This window comes from Branchiostoma lanceolatum, chromosome 10, assembly GCF_035083965.1.
Source record: "Branchiostoma lanceolatum isolate klBraLanc5 chromosome 10, klBraLanc5.hap2, whole genome shotgun sequence".
Classification (NCBI taxonomy): Eukaryota; Metazoa; Chordata; class Leptocardii; order Amphioxiformes; family Branchiostomatidae; genus Branchiostoma; species Branchiostoma lanceolatum.
The window spans coordinates 19,776,784-19,793,495 of NC_089731.1; the positions used below are offsets into that span (position 1 = coordinate 19,776,784).

The 16,712-nt window shown below is 41.5% G+C and overlaps 1 protein-coding gene across 1 annotated transcript; it reads left to right on the forward strand.

Annotated features, from left to right (window-relative positions):
- Positions 1-273: 273 nt before the first annotated feature.
- On the forward strand, positions 274-16,335 carry LOC136442928 (cleavage stimulation factor subunit 1-like). The gene is made up of 15 exons (XM_066439967.1): positions 274-482; positions 3,899-4,026; positions 5,052-5,126; positions 5,656-5,748; positions 5,931-6,094; positions 8,180-8,311; positions 8,430-8,505; positions 10,234-10,313; positions 10,539-10,598; positions 12,075-12,137; positions 12,658-12,690; positions 13,522-13,576; positions 14,273-14,359; positions 14,584-14,664; positions 15,195-16,335. The coding sequence occupies exons 1-15, from the start codon at positions 418-420 to the stop codon at positions 15,305-15,307; spliced, it is 1,305 nt and encodes a 434-aa protein (XP_066296064.1). The 5' UTR covers positions 274-417; the 3' UTR covers positions 15,308-16,335.
- Positions 16,336-16,712: the final 377 nt, after the last annotated feature.

The following is a 16,712-nucleotide window of genomic DNA, read 5'->3' on the forward strand; positions in this document are numbered from 1 at the left end:
CGTAAGTTTGCCGGCCCGGCGCCCGTTCTCTTGCCGGCTTGAAAAGGCCACTTTTATTTGACCCCCGGCGGAGGTCATCATACTGCAGCCGACGCACAGCAGTTGGCGGTAACCATATCCAGGCGCAAATTGACCCCGGGCGAAACAAACATCGTCACCCCGCACCGCTGATACAGTCACAAAACTGACGTGTTCCTCTACAAGTCACCACAGTTTCCGCCTTGTCGACGTGTACAGAAAAGCCTCTTCCAGAACTTGACAAAAGTTTTGTCAAGTTCTGGAACGTACTACTTTATACCCGAACTACTATTGACACGGGGTCGCGGATAAATAATGTGTTGTGCTACCCTGTGAACAGCGTTGTGGGAACAGTTTATCCGCGACTTATCGTCCTGTGGCCGCACGCTGCGCCAAGATATGACTGCTAACGTGAAGGTAGACGGCATCAAGGACAGGGAGCAGCTGTACAAGCTCGTCATCGGGTAAGGAGATGCTGTTTAAACTGTTTGGTTCAGGTACGGAGGACAAAAGATGCCCCCCTCTCCCAGCATGCAGATGTGCTGCAAAAGGGAGGAAACTCATGATCAGCACCACTAGACTAGAGACCACGTCCAGGCAAAAGCACCGGGGTCACGGGTTCCTTTGTCCAGCACTGAAGGTGCCTTCATCCCCATTCTCACCTCTCAAACAGAAGTACATATATATATAAAAGTACGGTCTAAACTGGAGCAGTCCTCTACTCTACCCCCCCGGACAAATCTTCAAAATATATTATAAAAGTAACGGAGGGTGCTGCAACTTCGGCATACCCCTGTGACAAATTATGTGCTACACAGTGCTACACCCCCAACTTCGGCAGGATTTTTAATGACTTGTAGTGTAGAACGGAACACATCTATTTTTATCAATCAATAACACATAAACAAAACACTGTCGTTTATTGAAGTTCAACTTTATTTTCACATGTCAACATTCTTATCTAAACGTTTTATGGATGAATCAGTGTTACTCAAAGCTCCCCGCGTCTGTGTTCCGGCTGGTTTGAGGTTCTGTTCCAATTTTTCGGGACAGTGACCTCAAATAAAGTACGCACCCCCACTTTGTCGATGGCCCGAGACACTTTTGGGATTTTAAAGTGCGTACTTTAATCGAGAAAATATGGTAGTACTCTTCCTTTTTTTATGTATCAATATCTACAGTGTATGAATGTAAATGATAAACTACGCACAAAAAGTTCGGAAACTTAACTTTGGTTGATCATATCTCCTTTGTTTTTTTACCGATTTTGATGCATTATATATCATAATAAAGCTTGTGTGATTCCCTGTTCTATGATACCAAACTTATTGTGATTGAAAACCCACGGAACAGGTACCAGGACTAATAACGTGAGTGGGTCACGGAGAAAAAGTGCCCAAAATTCCCTGTTGGTGTCATACACGCGCTGTGACATCCTATAGGTATGGGCCCGGATGATGATTCAATATATTGTTTCCTCAGGTTCCAAGGTTATTTTTAGAACACAGACCATCCAAAGTTATTTCTAGCACACAGAACGTCCAAGGTTATTTTTAGCATATGGAAGATCCAATTGTTTACACCACATAAACACCTGCGTCCTGCAACGGTATCGTCATCCACAGGTGTTATTTTTTGTAATTGTTTCGCAACAAACATGGGGGTATGGGGAGGCATAACCTCCAGGGGAAAGACAAGACTTGTACCAGGAACCCTCAATGCAGAAAGATATCGTGACACAATACTTGATCCGGTGGCCATCCCTTTCCTCCATAACATGGGGCCGAATGCCTTGCTGCAAGATGATAACGCCCGCCCACACCGGGCAGGGATCATCGCCGACCATCTCCAGCATGCAAGTGTAGAGAGGATGGAGTGGCCCTCTAAGATCCCGGATCTAGACCCCATCAAGCATCTATGGGATCAGCTTGGGCGAGCTTTCCGTGCTAGAGTGACCGAGAGAACAACGCTGGCTGGCCTAGGACGACTGCTGGTGGGGGAATGGGACGCTATTACACAGCATCGCATTGCGCGACTGGTGACGAGTATGAGGAGGAGGTGCCGTGCTGTAGTGACAGCGCGTGGCTGGGCCACCCGATACTGTAAGTCTACTTAGATCCGCGGGGCCTAAAATCCGCGGTTTCGGGCAAATGGAAAATCCGCGGTGGTTCTTAATTCGCGCTGGGCGATGAGTAGAAAAATAACATCAGAAAATGCTTGTTGAATTTTTAAAAATCAAAAATGTTACGAAGGTCGCTACAAAACTGCCTCAAAATCGTCACAAAATGCGGTCCACGCCGACACTGTGACGGGGAATTCCCGCCTTGTAATCACGTGAAATCTTGCAGTCAACCAATCAGAGCACAGTTTTTCTGACGCGAACCAATCAGCGCTTAAAACAAGCGGTAAACATGAGTAAACAAAGATGGCGGCCCAGCCCGGCCCTGCCGCTAGCGCGCCGATTGAAGTAAAATCACGGCGTAAAATACGACTCATCTACGCTACGTAAGCAGAATTTTCACGGGAAAAAAATTAAAGGAATAGATTCTCCACCGAATACGACCACAAATGGCGGCAAATGGCGGCAAATCACAGCGTAGGGACTCAAATGCTCGGGTGAAAATCTTGTTTTTCTTTACGTATTTTTGCTGCTGGCTTTCTTGAAAAACAGGTTTTAATGAGATAAACGTATGTCAGAGGCACCGATGTCGATTGTTTGCAAGCATAACAATAGCAAGAAACAAAAGAGTGTGATTGTACAACGGTAGATGGCGTCCCCAAGCCCGTAACAACAATGCAAAGCCAAAATTGTGGCGTGTATCTCGATGATTATTTTCTGATTTCTCGGTAAATTACTAGTATGTGTGTAGCGATCGGGAGTATTCAAGGCGCACGGCATCTGCTTGGATGTCGCGCCCTCTCCCCATGAGTTATTGTCCTCGCGGTGAGGTCTTGAAAAGAACGCACCCTCGTGCACGTAGCGCAGCATGTAACTTGTCCTCTGGCGTCAAAGATATCAAACTGCCTACAGAGTACGTCAGCATGCACAGCGGTAAGTAAAGTCCGTAGGCTTTCCTTATAAGCGTTCGGAATTACCCCGTAGATTTCCGCGGAGTTAAGTTCGGCCATTGTCATTTGGAGGAGTCGTGGAATTACCCCGGGCATTGCAAGTTCAAAGCTGTTCTGTTGAGAGACAGTTCTTGACTTGAATACTGATGTACTAGTACTTAGACACAGATTGTTGGTTTTGATAAAGAATAAACTTAGCTTTCATGAATATGTCTTGTTTATTCTTGTTGATTTTTCACAACACCCTCGTACAGAAGTCAATATCAACAGAAGAATATGTACGGAATAGCATGTTTGACTATAGTAAGGTAATCTGGGCACTTTATTTCTTCGACCCACTCACTTTAGCAGGCCTGATGCTCGTTTCATGAACTCGCAATCACAATAAGTTTGGTATCACGGGAAAGGAAATCAAATAAGCTTTTAAATGATATGTAATACATTGGAATCGGTAAAAAAAAAACGGAAATATGATCGACCAAAGTTAAGTTTCCGAACTTTTTGGGCGTAGTTTATAAGGTTATTCACATAAACAGTAATTACTTCCTACATTTGTACATGTACATGTACATTAGCAATGGCTAACAGTTGATTTAATGGCAATGGCTATACAATATATGTATATGCAATTCCTTTTTCTCCAAGGGGGTGAAGTACAATGTATCGTCTGGACTTGTCTGCATGTATGTATCTTTGTTTTCCTGCGGTGCAGTTTCAGCATGAACTGCCAGGAGGTGCTTACCGTTTAAGAGGTTAAATTTTGCTCTCTCTGATTACCTTGTTCTTATTCCCAATCTGCCCACCTCTGCAGACAGCTGTACTATGATGGCTATGAGTCTGTGGCCGCCAGCCTGGCTAAGGTTGTACGACTCCAGGGTGCCTTAACCCCCTCCGACCGTCTGCTGAGGCTGACCAAACTGGCGCTGGTCACTGAAGAAGGTACATGTATGGGCAAACCTGGCAAAGGAACGGTCAAAATACTGTAAATGCAGAAATGTATGCGGTGGCTTTATGTTCACAATTTTCGCGGTGAGCTCTTCACCGCGAAATTAAAACCACCGCTAAAATTGTTGCTCCCCTTTCCTCACCTCACTTCACCTAGTCCCATCCTCATCTTGAGGGTTGGGGACTACTGTCGCTTCCAGCACAAGCTTCCTCCATCCTTAGCTTCTCTGTCCTTCGCCCTCTGTGTGCAGTCTGCCAGTGAGCCTCCTACTAGTACACCTTCTCCATTTGAAGAATTGCATACTTTACATTGTACAGTTTCTACTATATTTCTAGTTCAATGAATATGTGATGTTTACCCAGGTCACGATCTGCACACTACGTGCTGTACTGTTACAGTAGTATTCCCATCTGTCTTACTCTTAGATACTTAAAGAGACCGCAAGAAATTCATGATCAGGCCATCTTGCTGATGTGAGGCCGTGCACTTACATGTATCTATCTTGGTTTCTGATTAGCTGTCGGTAAAGCTGTTGGTGTTTCGATTATGTGACTGTTTCAAATGTGAACTTAAATTAAACCACAGCGAACACTCCATTTTCTCCAAACCGCGAAATTTAATCCCCGCGAACTTAGATGCATTTACAGCCAGAACAAGATTGGCAATGATAAGACATTGTCATGGCGACGGTGGTTGTTGTTGTTTAAATTCTTACTGTACCCTGCTTAGGGCACAGAGATAGGTGATGCTGTTCATAAGGGATATCTGATGAACCGGGCTGATTAGTAAGATAATAATTAGATGCACGTTACTGGAAAGGGCCACAGTCCTTAGGGACAAGATGTACAGCTGTTGTGAACTGTTCATTATACTTGTTGAAAAGAGCTAGGGGAATTTCCATGGTCCATGGTAAATACTCTACATATCATCTGTCACGACCAGGGAAAAATAGCTCTTCAGTGAGCTCAACTGGTTTGAGATCACTTTTACTTGTTTTATCTCATCTTTTTTTTTGTAGGTACAAAACAGAACTCTCTGACAAAGGAGAGGGTTGCACCAGGTGGTGGGATTGACCTGGAGTTTGAGTCTGATGGTGAGAACACAGTGTAGTATTGGATCAACAAACTACCAGTGTTAATATTGTTTAGAAATGAAACAGGATCAGTGTTCTAGCCAGGGCCCGTCCTCCCGCCATTTGACGGAATTTTGTCGCTCATTTTTGCCCGCCTTATTTTTTTTTCAAACATGCGCATTAGATTTGGATTTAGATTTGCAGAGGAAGTCATCCATAAGATTTTCTTGCTGTGGCCTCACAACAAACATAGTTTTGTACAATGTAAGTCAGAAATAGCAGACACAAAACTCACAAAATGTGCCTATCAATTATGGATGTGATGTACAATGTCATCTTGATATGACAGATTATTGATATATATTGGAAAATTCTGTAGCAAACAGCTCAACAAACTAGACTAAGTGATTTGGTGAATAATTTTCACACACTACACTTGCAATGACTGTATTTATAGTCAGTTTCTGTTTCTGCTGATAATTTTGATTTCTGCTAAAATGGTCTGATAGTTTTGATAGTTTACTTATATTGAATCTGAATTGTTCCACAGTTGTGACTATTTCTCCCGAGGCAGCTTTGTATGAAACCTGCTATGTGACATCTCACAAGGCCCAGTGCCGGGCTTCTGCCTTCACCTGTGATGGTGAGTACAAACCTTTATGATCTCACAAGGTCCAACCTCACATCGACTGTGTGTCAGTGATACTGTCCTGTCCTGAAGAGTAGATCTGTGTTGCAGGTCAGCTGATAGATACAATACAGGTTCTGTACTTGACTGTGTGTCAGTGATTCTGTCCTGTCCTGATAAGTAGATCTATGTTCCAGGCCAGCTGATAGCGACAGGTTCGGTGGACGCCTCAATCAAGGTGCTGGATGTTGATAGGATGCTGGCCAAGAGTGCACAGGCCCCTGAACAGGCAGCTCAGGAAACCCCACAGCAGAACATGGAGAACCACCCTGTCATCCGAACCCTGTATGATCACATCGAGGTCTGGAAACAACAGTAACAGTACTGTTGATACAACATTGTAGACTAACCCTAATGCCTAAATAATGGATTGATGTGATAGAGGACTTTTATATATTATGATAATTATGTAATTTAAAAAAAATAAAAATATCCTTGGACTCAATGGTTGTGCTGAAAGCTTCCAAAGAAGGCCTCGTCAAAAGAAATGACAACATCACAGTAGAATTGTTAAAGTATAATGGATCGGCAATAGAAGTGGAGAATAATTGAAATTTCAAGTAGAAAATTAAGAATATGCATTTTTCAGTCATATTGAAATAGAGCCTTGTTCCATTTGATTGGTCTGTTACAAATGTTTAACTGTACGATTTGCAGTAAGGCCGTGCGAAGTACCCGGTTGCGCAGTTGCGCAGCACAACAACATTTCGGTTGGCGCAAGTTATTTCTAAACCCAGGTAGCGCCTTGCGCAACCATAGATTTTGAGCCTAAGAACTCAATCCGAGGGCTGGAACGCCCTCTTGTGACCTTTATTCACACTGCAGGTTCATACTATACGTCGATAATGATAAGTTTATTGCAAGTTTTTGCCCGTGGGCTAATTGCAAGTAATTTGAAAGGACAGACAATGGGTAACAATATAGCATGTGACTATTCTTGTCTAAATACTAGTACTAACACTAAATTCTATCTTATTTGGGTTTGACTTCTTTATCGAGACAGTGGAAGACGAATGATCCCACTTTTTCTGTAGTGTGTGGGTTTTGAATGTGATGTTGAGAGGAGAGTAGTTTTCTTTTTGTCTGTAAACATGGAGATATTTAGATGGAATTTGGTGGCCTCTTGAAACAGCGCCTTTCTTTAATTTCTTGACCGTAGAAGGGGCAACTTGAAAAAAAATGTGTTTCGTCTTCCACCTTGTTTGACATGCAGTATTTACAAGTTCTTTCGCACACAGGTAACTTTTTTCACCGCCTTCTCTCTATTTCAAGGGGATCGGCACTAATTCTAATTTTCCTAATTGCTGAGCGTAAATCAAAATCATCTACAGTTCTAGATATGTTTTGCATGCCTTCTAAAACCTTATCTTGCCTATATCCATACTCAAATTATGACAGAATTTTTTGTGTCTATATCGGTACTGTAATTCTAGACCTTATCATAGTACATACTGACTTGATGTTGCTGGATGAATTCTAAGAATAGAACAGATAGGAGTTTCCACTACAATCTAATGTTTTTTTGACACGTTGTAATAGGGTTTTTCTATACGGCTATTTGTAATAGAGCTATGTTGAAACAAAAGGACATCAACTTGTAATGGGTGTCTATCAGAGTTCTGTAACAAGCGCAGCCAATAATGGATCAAACGAACAGATATATCTAAGTCTAAAGGAAATCGGCCCAGTTCTGCTCTAGATGCTAAGTTACTACAATTTTTGAAGTATATTTTTACAGAAGCGGTGTTGTGAGATTTAGATGGGAGATCTTTATTTATGGAGTCAGTGCCCCAAATTTCAGGGTATGCCTAAACACCTCACCCAAACTCATCCAAACTCACTCGAACTCATCCGAGTCTAATATGCAGTTTCTGAAAACAATTATTTTTAGGAAAAAAATTAAATTTGTTGCCATTTCTAGAACTTTGTTCCACTAAATTGAGTATAATTTGAAACACTGTTCCTGAATAGACCGATCCCAGTGTCACAGATACATGTAGCCTGGTTTCAACCAAGCCCTGTGTCCGCTCGCCGCCTGTAACGGCTCCGCGGGGAGGGGAGAGAAACCCCCGGACAGCTGGAGTTTGCGTTATACAGACTAAGATACATGTACCCTGCTTTATACGTACCATCTTTCCTACTAGCGCCATTATTGATGGAGGTGTTCGAAATAGAATGGGGTTCTACACGTTCGATATGGTGTTTGACAGAATCGGTCTATTGGTGTTTCCAGCATATCCAGTACCTAATATCAATTTCATTACATGCATGTATGCCCTTCCAAATGATTTAATGGACATCTAAATCAGCCAAGAGGAAATTGAAACATCTTATTAGACAAAAAGAAGTCTTGGAGTAAGCATTGTCCTTGTATTTTTCCCTACAGGAAGTGACTTGTCTAGACTACCATCCACAGTACCCTAATGTCCAGCTCCTGGCCTCTGGCAGTAAGGACTTCACTGTCAAGTTCTTTGACTTCACCAAACCCTCCGTCAAAAGGGCCACCAAGAGTATCCAGGTCCTCTTACCTTGTTCTTAACTTAATGCACAGTTATAATTAGAGGATTTTGTTGATTTCAGTAACATCTGTGTAATTTGTTTGTTTTGCTGAATCCCTGCCCATATTCCTCCCACAGGAGGCAGATGTTGTTCGCTGCCTGTCCTTCCATCCGTCGGGTGACTTCATCCTGGTTGGCACACAGCACCCAACTTGTAAGTAAGCCCCATGCTCGAAATCACATGATTGTGTGTGATTTGATGTGTCCCTATATACAGTATGATACATGTGTGTGATTTGATGTTTCCCTACAGTAGGCCTGTATGATACATGTGTGTGATTTGATGTGTCCCTACAGTACGCCTGTATGATACATGTGTGTGATTTGATGTGTCCCTACAGTATGCCTGTATGATACATGTGTGTGATTTGATGAGTCCCTACAGTACGCCTGTATGATACATGTGTGTGATTTGATGTGTCCCTACAGTACGCCTGTATGATACATGTGTGTGATTTGATGTGTCCCTACAGTACGCCTGTATGATACATGTGTGTGATTTGATGTGTCCCTACAGTAGGCCTGTATGATACATGTGTGTGATTTGATGTGTCCCTACAGTATGCCTGTATGATACATGTGTGTGATTTGATGTGTCCCTACAGTACGCCTGTATGATACATGTGTGTGATTTGATGTGTCCCTACAGTATGCCTGTATGATACATGTGTGTGATTTGATGTGTCCCTACAGTAGGCCTGTATGATACATGTGTGTGATTTGATGTTTATTCAGTTTATTCAGTTTATTCAGTTTATTCAGAAAAGCAGTCAGCTCGCAGTCGGTATAAAAACAAACTGAATATCGCTGATTTTACAACTTGTGAATACAGAAATATATGTACAAACATTAATAAACAATTACAATACATGCCACCGAAACACCTAAAACAAAGTTGTACGTAATGCCTTACAGAGAACGCCGAAAGTAAGGACAGGAATGCCATACACACTAAGTGACATTAAGATGATTCGTTATACAAGCGGATGGCCTGGTGTAGAAATGACCTTCTCAGTCTCTGTGTCCTGGCAGCTGGCACAGTAAGTGCAGTGCCGTTTCTAAGAGTCCTCCCAGTGACCGTAGACCTGGCCGGCGGCACCAGGTCATGGAGGGGGTGACCCTCGTCCAGCATGTCCCTCAGTAGCTTCACTGCCGCAACCTCTCGCCGTTCCTTCAGCGTCGGCAGAGGAGGCACCTCTCGTCTTCCCCCCAGCGAGACGATACGGAGTGCTCTCCGTTGTACTCTTTCGATTTGTCTCTCCTGCTCCTTACTACACCCTACTAGTAGTACGTGCCCATATTCGAGCACAGGTCTGATAAGTGTGACGTACACCTGGACCAAATCCACGACACTAGTGCCCTGTTTAGTAAGGAGCCTAAGATAATGAAGCCTACGAGAGGCCTTCGTGACCATGGATGTCACTTGGTTATTAAACGTCAAGTACCTATCCAGTATAAATCCCAAACCCATGATGTGTCCCTACAGTAGGCCTGTATGATACATGTGTGTGATTTGATGTGTCCCTACAGTACGCCTGTATGATACATGTGTGTGATTTGATGTGTCCCTACAGTAGGCCTGTATGATACATGTGTGTGATTTGATGTGTCCCTACAGTACGCCTGTATGATACATGTGTGTGATTTGATGTGTCCCTACAGTAGGCCTGTATGATACATGTGTGTGATTTGATGTGTCCCTACAGTACGCCTGTATGATACATGTGTGTGATTTGATGTGTCCCTACAGTATGCCTGTATGATACATGTGTGTGATTTGATGTGTCCCTACAGTAGGCCTGTATGATACATGTGTGTGATTTGATGTGTCCCTACAGTACGCCTGTATGATACATGTGTGTGATTTGATGTGTCCCTACAGTACGCCTGTATGACAGCAACACTCTGCAGTGTTTTGTGTCGTGTAACCCTGCAGACCAGCATAAGGCAGCTATCAGTGCTGTAAGTCCACATCTTTATTCTGAAACAGGGAAAATGATTGTCTTGTTGGAATCATTCTGCTACATGTAGCTGGAGAATACTTTCTATGCTTTAAGCATTCCCATTACTTGTAAAGATCATGTCACAGTGTTCTTAGGACTGCTGTGTTTATTACTAGGTTTTGATTATTCCTAAGTGATAATCATAACTTGTGACCTTACTGCTTTGTTGTGATCCTTTCCGCAGGTTAAGTACAGTCCCAACGGCAACCTGTATGTCAGCTGTAGCAAAGACGGAGACATCAAGGTGTGTGAGATTATGCCTCAACTTTCATCAGATCTTACAAGTTTACATGAAAAATGTTAATTTTGATCTACTGAATCATCTTACTAATGTTATTCTGCCTCAGTTATATTTCAATTGCCTTTCCTCGGGTTGTTATATTCATGATGCAGATTTATTGCAATTAACTTGCATGTTACACTTGCATGATAACATGAGATCTGTTGATTGTTACATTTAGAATAATTTCTTACATAATATCTTGATCTTGAGGTCACAAGCAATTATCATATTTTCTTGATTTAAGTACGCACCCCAGCAAAGTTCAAGGAAAATTTGCGGCCTAAGTAAAACATAAAATGAGAAAACCTGAATAAAGTACACACCCCTTCTCCAGGCTGCTGCCACGTACAGTTCAAATATCCTGACAAGTACATGTCTTCAAGGCAGTTCCTACCGCGTCCCTGTGTTCCAGCTGGTTTGAGGTTTTATTCCAATTTGTCCAGACAGTGACCTCAAATAAAGTATGCACCTCCGCTTTGGCGGTAGCATGAGACACTTTTTGGATTTTTAAAAGCTTAAAAAGTGCCTAGTTTAATCAAGAAAATATGGTACACATATTACAAGTGAACAAACATGTTAAAAGCTTCAAAAATGAATTATCGCTATGTCATTCGAAAGCAAGCTAGGTAAAGTTGAAGCCTACTACAGTTACATAATATTAGATTAGCTCTTATTGTATAGCTTCAGAGCTCTAGGAATGAAGGACAATATGTGTCTCTTTGTTGGACTGTGTGATGTCATAATCCCTCTGACATGGCGGAGGTTAAAGACCACTGTGTGATGGATGAGGTATGAAATTCTTCAAAGGGTTGTCCTTATCATCCATGATACTCTGGAGGGCACGTAGTGTTGATTGGTCACATCTAGATGACAACGTCGGCAAGGAATGCCGATGATTCGACAGCACCGTTTTTGCATGCATTCAAGTGTGTGAGCAACCCTCCCCAAACCGGGCTTAGCCTAGCATATTCCAAGACAAGGCGAATAAAACACAGGTAGATGTGTGTAAGTATGTCCGGGAAAGTCCTTTGTTCTTGGCGACAGCAAGGTAGGATATTCTTGGACAAGTCTTTGTCAGCATGTATTGAACGTGAAAGTCCCATGTTAAGTCAGCCAAGAAGTTTGAAAGCTGTAGCCCTTTGGATTTGCTGGCCGTCTACTGTAGGGTGTGGGGGTACAGGGACGTTCTCCATTCTGTATGCTGTACTTCATCTTCTCTCCAATTCGTTGCCAGCAAAAAGGCTCAGCCCATGCAGTGATTGCATCCAGTGCCCTCTGGGTCTGCCGGGAAGCGACCCCATCAGCAACTCGATCTGAGTTTGTTAAGTGATACCATGTTACATTTAGTCTACACTCTGGCTTACTCTATTGATATCTTCAAGTTGTCAATGATACATGTAGTGTTCTTGGTGTGAGTTGTGTTGTTTATTTCTGCAGGTGTGGGATGGAGTTAGTAACCGCTGTATTGCCACATACACTCGAGCCCACGATGGGGAGGAAGTACGTAATATATGAGATTATTACATGATTACAGTTTGTTGCATCCACTTGTAGGAAGCACATATTTGTGGACTGTAGTATGATCTATCCAACAGTTCAACATAGATGGTCGTACATTATCTAATAGTTTATTAACCAGTGTACAGTAACTGAATTTTCTCTTTTGGACATATTTGGACATAACATGGATGATGATTATACTTTTATTTGGAAAATGGTTCCACAGAGCCTAAAAATGAACAATGTTACAGTTACTGTAACATACATGTACATTGTCATGTGTTATCACCATTGCCAATGTATTTGATATAGCACAAGGCTGACAACTGTTTCAAGAAAATCTCCCCTCTTTCTTTTTCTATTACTCATCTATAACATGTAAAAAGTATACATGATGAAATGGAAACACATTGCAGAAAACAATAGTGATGCTTACCATATTCAAGACAACCCCCCTCCCCCTTACTTATCTAGACACCTTTACACATTTTCACAAATCCCCACTTCCTCTCTGTTTCAGGTGAGCTCGGTAGTTTTCTCCAGAAATTCAAAGGTTGGTCAGCATGCTTTGTTCTGTCAGCATTTTTAGAAATAAGCAGCTACGGTGATTTTGATTTGTTGTGGTCCTTGTGAGATAAGTCAATCTTAAGTCTGCCCTAACCAGTATGCCATCAAAATGACATCTACTCTCATAATTAACACCGCCATGTTTATCGCATTTTCTCAAGTGATACCAATTTAGCGAAGGAGCAGCCCATCATTTTTCCCAGTTTCCATCCATGTTAATATAGATGACCTTTTTATTGACTCTCTAGTCCTACTAATAATAGAATATTGCAGTTTTAAGACACTGCAAAAATGTGCTGGGAATGGGTGTGCTCAGAACAGGCTTACACAAGCCGCCAGGGTGAGACTCGTCTTGCTGTAACTTTTATACAGCAGCTGTTGGCAAAAATACACAAATGTGTTACAAAAGATCATGGGAAACAGAATTTTTTTCATTTGTGGCCTGTGTTCTTCCCACAAGACATGGGACGGTGAATTTTGTCCTCGTCATCAAAGAACGCATGGTTATCAAGGCCTTCTCACCTGGTTATCTGAAGTGTGCATGCCTCGGGGATTACTGATGCTGCATAGTAGATCTCTGTAAATTCATCATTGTTTTTTTTTATATTTGGTACAGTATATACTACATGTACTAGTATTAGGTTAGTGGTGGTATTATGAGAGCAGACGTTAGATTGGCTTCTGTATTCACAATTAGATAAGTGGATTTCAGCAAACAAATTCAAACTGACTACTGAATTTGACAGCAAGTGTGACAGCCAGAAGTTTGTTTATTTCCTTAAGAATGGTTGAAGTGACTAATTTGTGTTGTCCACAGTACATTTTGTCCAGCGGTAAGGACTCCCTAGTGAAGCTGTGGGAGCTGTCCACAGGTGAGAAGCATAACTTCTGAATATCCTGCATGGTCAACAACAGCTGAACTTACTTTTCATTTCATTTATTTCGTCATGCTTAGATTTGCTGCTTCATTTTTGAAATTGAAAAAAACCCATCACATTCATGTACCGATTGATTCAACAAAGATGCATCACAAAATGCTCATATTTTGGCACCAACAGTTGAGGAAAGTCTTCTTTGCTTTTAAATTTTCTATGTATCTATGCATTAAAAGTTCCAAAAGCATTTTGTAATGTTCACCATCCTGCTATGTTGTTCTGAAGTAGCATTTAGATCAGCCATGGTGTGTCATCGATCACCTGATCCTGTAAAAATCCAGAGAACCAGAAATTGAATTTGTGTGGCCTTACCTACTGCTTAACAACCATTCTCACCCTCATCAGTTGTACAGTACAGGCCTCCAGGATTATGCAGCTTTTACAATCCAAACAATTCTACCTTGTATATTTAGAAAGACAAATATTTCATCTACATGATTGTGTACCTTTTATATATCTGAGTAAAACAGTGTGCTTTGTACATTATAAAGAGACTACCTGGTGCTTTCACACTACATGTATGTCAGATCTACATGGTTTTGTATGGCTAGATAGGTTGAATGTTAGACTTCAGTGTCAACGGATAGTTACTGTAACAGTTATTAAGTCTAAACGTTTTTGTTTTCTTCCCAGGCCGTGCTTTAATCACATACACTGGAGCAGGTTCTTCTAAACAGGACCACCGAACCCAGGCCGTTTTTAACCACACTGAGGACTTTGGTAAGAAACTGTCACAACTGTAGATGAATTCCTTTCAATGCATACGTTTAGCAGTGATATGGAAACTGGGAATGTACATGATTGTATAAGAGATAGGTATAAGACTTGAAGTTCTGAAATAAATGAAGTAAAGGCAGGGCTTAGTGCCAAGCCCCCAATAGAAGTGAATCAATTGAACAATATAATGCAGCAAGGAGGCCTTACGCTGATCTTTGACTTCCCAGTGTTCTTCCCTGATGAGAAGACCACCAGCCTGTGTTGTTGGGACTCCAGAAATGCTGAGCGACAGAGACTCCTGTCACTGGGTATGTATCTACTTATGTACAATCACTCACAGATTTCGTTGTACTGAGAGAGGTCAGGGTTCATTCAGAACTGATGATCTCTGAGGTTGGTTCTGAAGGTGGTGATGGTGGGGGCAGTGTGGAGTTCCAGATGGGTATGCATTGCTACAAGCACGTCAAACCCCCAGATGATGGGGAAAAGAAGACGTTAAACCGGATAGTGAGTGAGTGAGTGACATGCCCAGTGTGGTGTGCATATAACCAACAGACGCTGAAGACAAATCAATAATTTCTTCAATTTGGAAAGGATTTATTTTGATGATGCCAAGTACAAGAATCTAATATTTTTTGGCACAGTTTTTATTGTATAGTAACCCAGGTATCAAAAACCCCTATTGTAGAATCAAAACAATTGAAAGAAGTTTGGGGAGAGGGTTCTGAGGTTTATTTACAAATCACCTTTGTTTTGATCCTGACCAGTTTATCAGGCTAGTTCAACACATGATTTCAGCATTTGTTACATTGATTTGTTTTGATATTTCTTCTGACAGGACATAACAACGTGGTGCGGTCTATTGTCCACTCACCAACAGGCCCTGCTTTTGTAACATGCAGTGATGACTACAGAGCTCGCTTCTGGTACAGAAGAGCAAACATGGAGTAATCCAACAACATGGACGGCACGACAACGTCATGGTTTCAAACTGACACAAAATGCATTTCACATGCATTAATGATGTTGGAACAATACCAAATGGTTGTAGCTCTTGAAGAGAATGTCCAGCTTCCATGTAGTTTTATCTAACCGGAGTATCTACATGTAAGCCAAAACTGTGTTTCACATTTTGTGCAGACTAAGATGATAATACATGTAACTGTCAACATTACTAACACTAGCATGTCTATGTCCCTGTCTGTTACACCAACATTATTCTGTATTCTATGTTTGGATTGTAGTATTACATACATTTGTACATATGTACAAGCAATTCATAAACATCTCAGCTTTGGTAAAGCAATATGAAGTACTGCAGTAGTCATATTGAATAACATTTGACACTTACATTTTTTATGAAATCAATTTAACGAAAACTCCATGTCAAACAAAAACTCCTGTACTTGTTGACATTCCTTACTTATGTGGAAAAGCCACTGTAGTGGTTTGGCATATGTCTGCAGTCATCACATACAGTCATGTACCTGAACTTTTGTGCAGTCTAAATGGCATTGTATTTAGTAGAAGTGGTTTGTTGTATGTTGATTAATGATACGTCTAACTCAGACAAGTGAAGAGTCAAGTTGCTTCAAGCTCAACATCGTTACTGTCTTTCTCAGACAAACAAAGGTTCCATAAGCAAGAATTATTCCATTCCAGTTACAGCTTTCATGTTGTATGCAGTTTAGCAGTAGCAGCCACCAAAATTACTGTACAGCTGAAATGTTGAAATTTCTAGTTTTTGGGGGGGGGGGGGGGGGGCATTTCTGAGACAATAATGTTGGATGTTTTGGTGTGGTTTGATCAAGGAGGTTATATAGATAACCTCCTTGATTTGATACAACAATATCACTTTTGACATACTTCTTCTTCCAGGGTCACCACACAACAATCCTATAAGATCAAAGGACTCCTAAACTCCAGAAGGGAAGTTATTTTCCAATGAATTATGTATCAATAAATTTGTAATCAGCCGACTTTTTAAAGCATTCCGCTTGTGGTGAATTAGGCGACATGTGTTTTGTAACTCAATGACCCCGTGCAGACCCTACCCATGTATTCCCTATTTGTATAGACACTTCCTTCAGCGTGAATATTTTCGACATAAATCAGGGGCGATAAGCACACCAAGAAAGCCAATCGTTGAATATGAAAGAACACAGAACAAGAGTTTTTCTTATAGCCCCCGAAATCAATGTGTGTAACCTACTAACCCACCTTTTTGTTCAGGCCTTGTCAGACACATTGTATTTACATGTACTTGTAGCCATAGACTGAGATCACTTAATTTAATTAGAGAGTACTTGGGGAGTTAAGTAGAATATTGAATGCTTTCTGACGTGCATGGAGTAGA

Bases quoted from the DNA above. Each gene is read 5' to 3' on its own strand.
- LOC136442928 (XM_066439967.1), top strand. From the start codon at position 418: ATGACTGCTAACGTGAAGGTAGACGGCATCAAGGACAGGGAGCAGCTG. The intron at 8,506-10,233 runs GTAAGTAAGCCC...GTGTCCCTACAG, and splicing joins TGGCACACAGCACCCAACTT to TACGCCTGTATGACAGCAAC. The intron at 13,577-14,272 runs GTGAGAAGCATA...TTTTCTTCCCAG, and splicing joins GCTGTGGGAGCTGTCCACAG to GCCGTGCTTTAATCACATAC.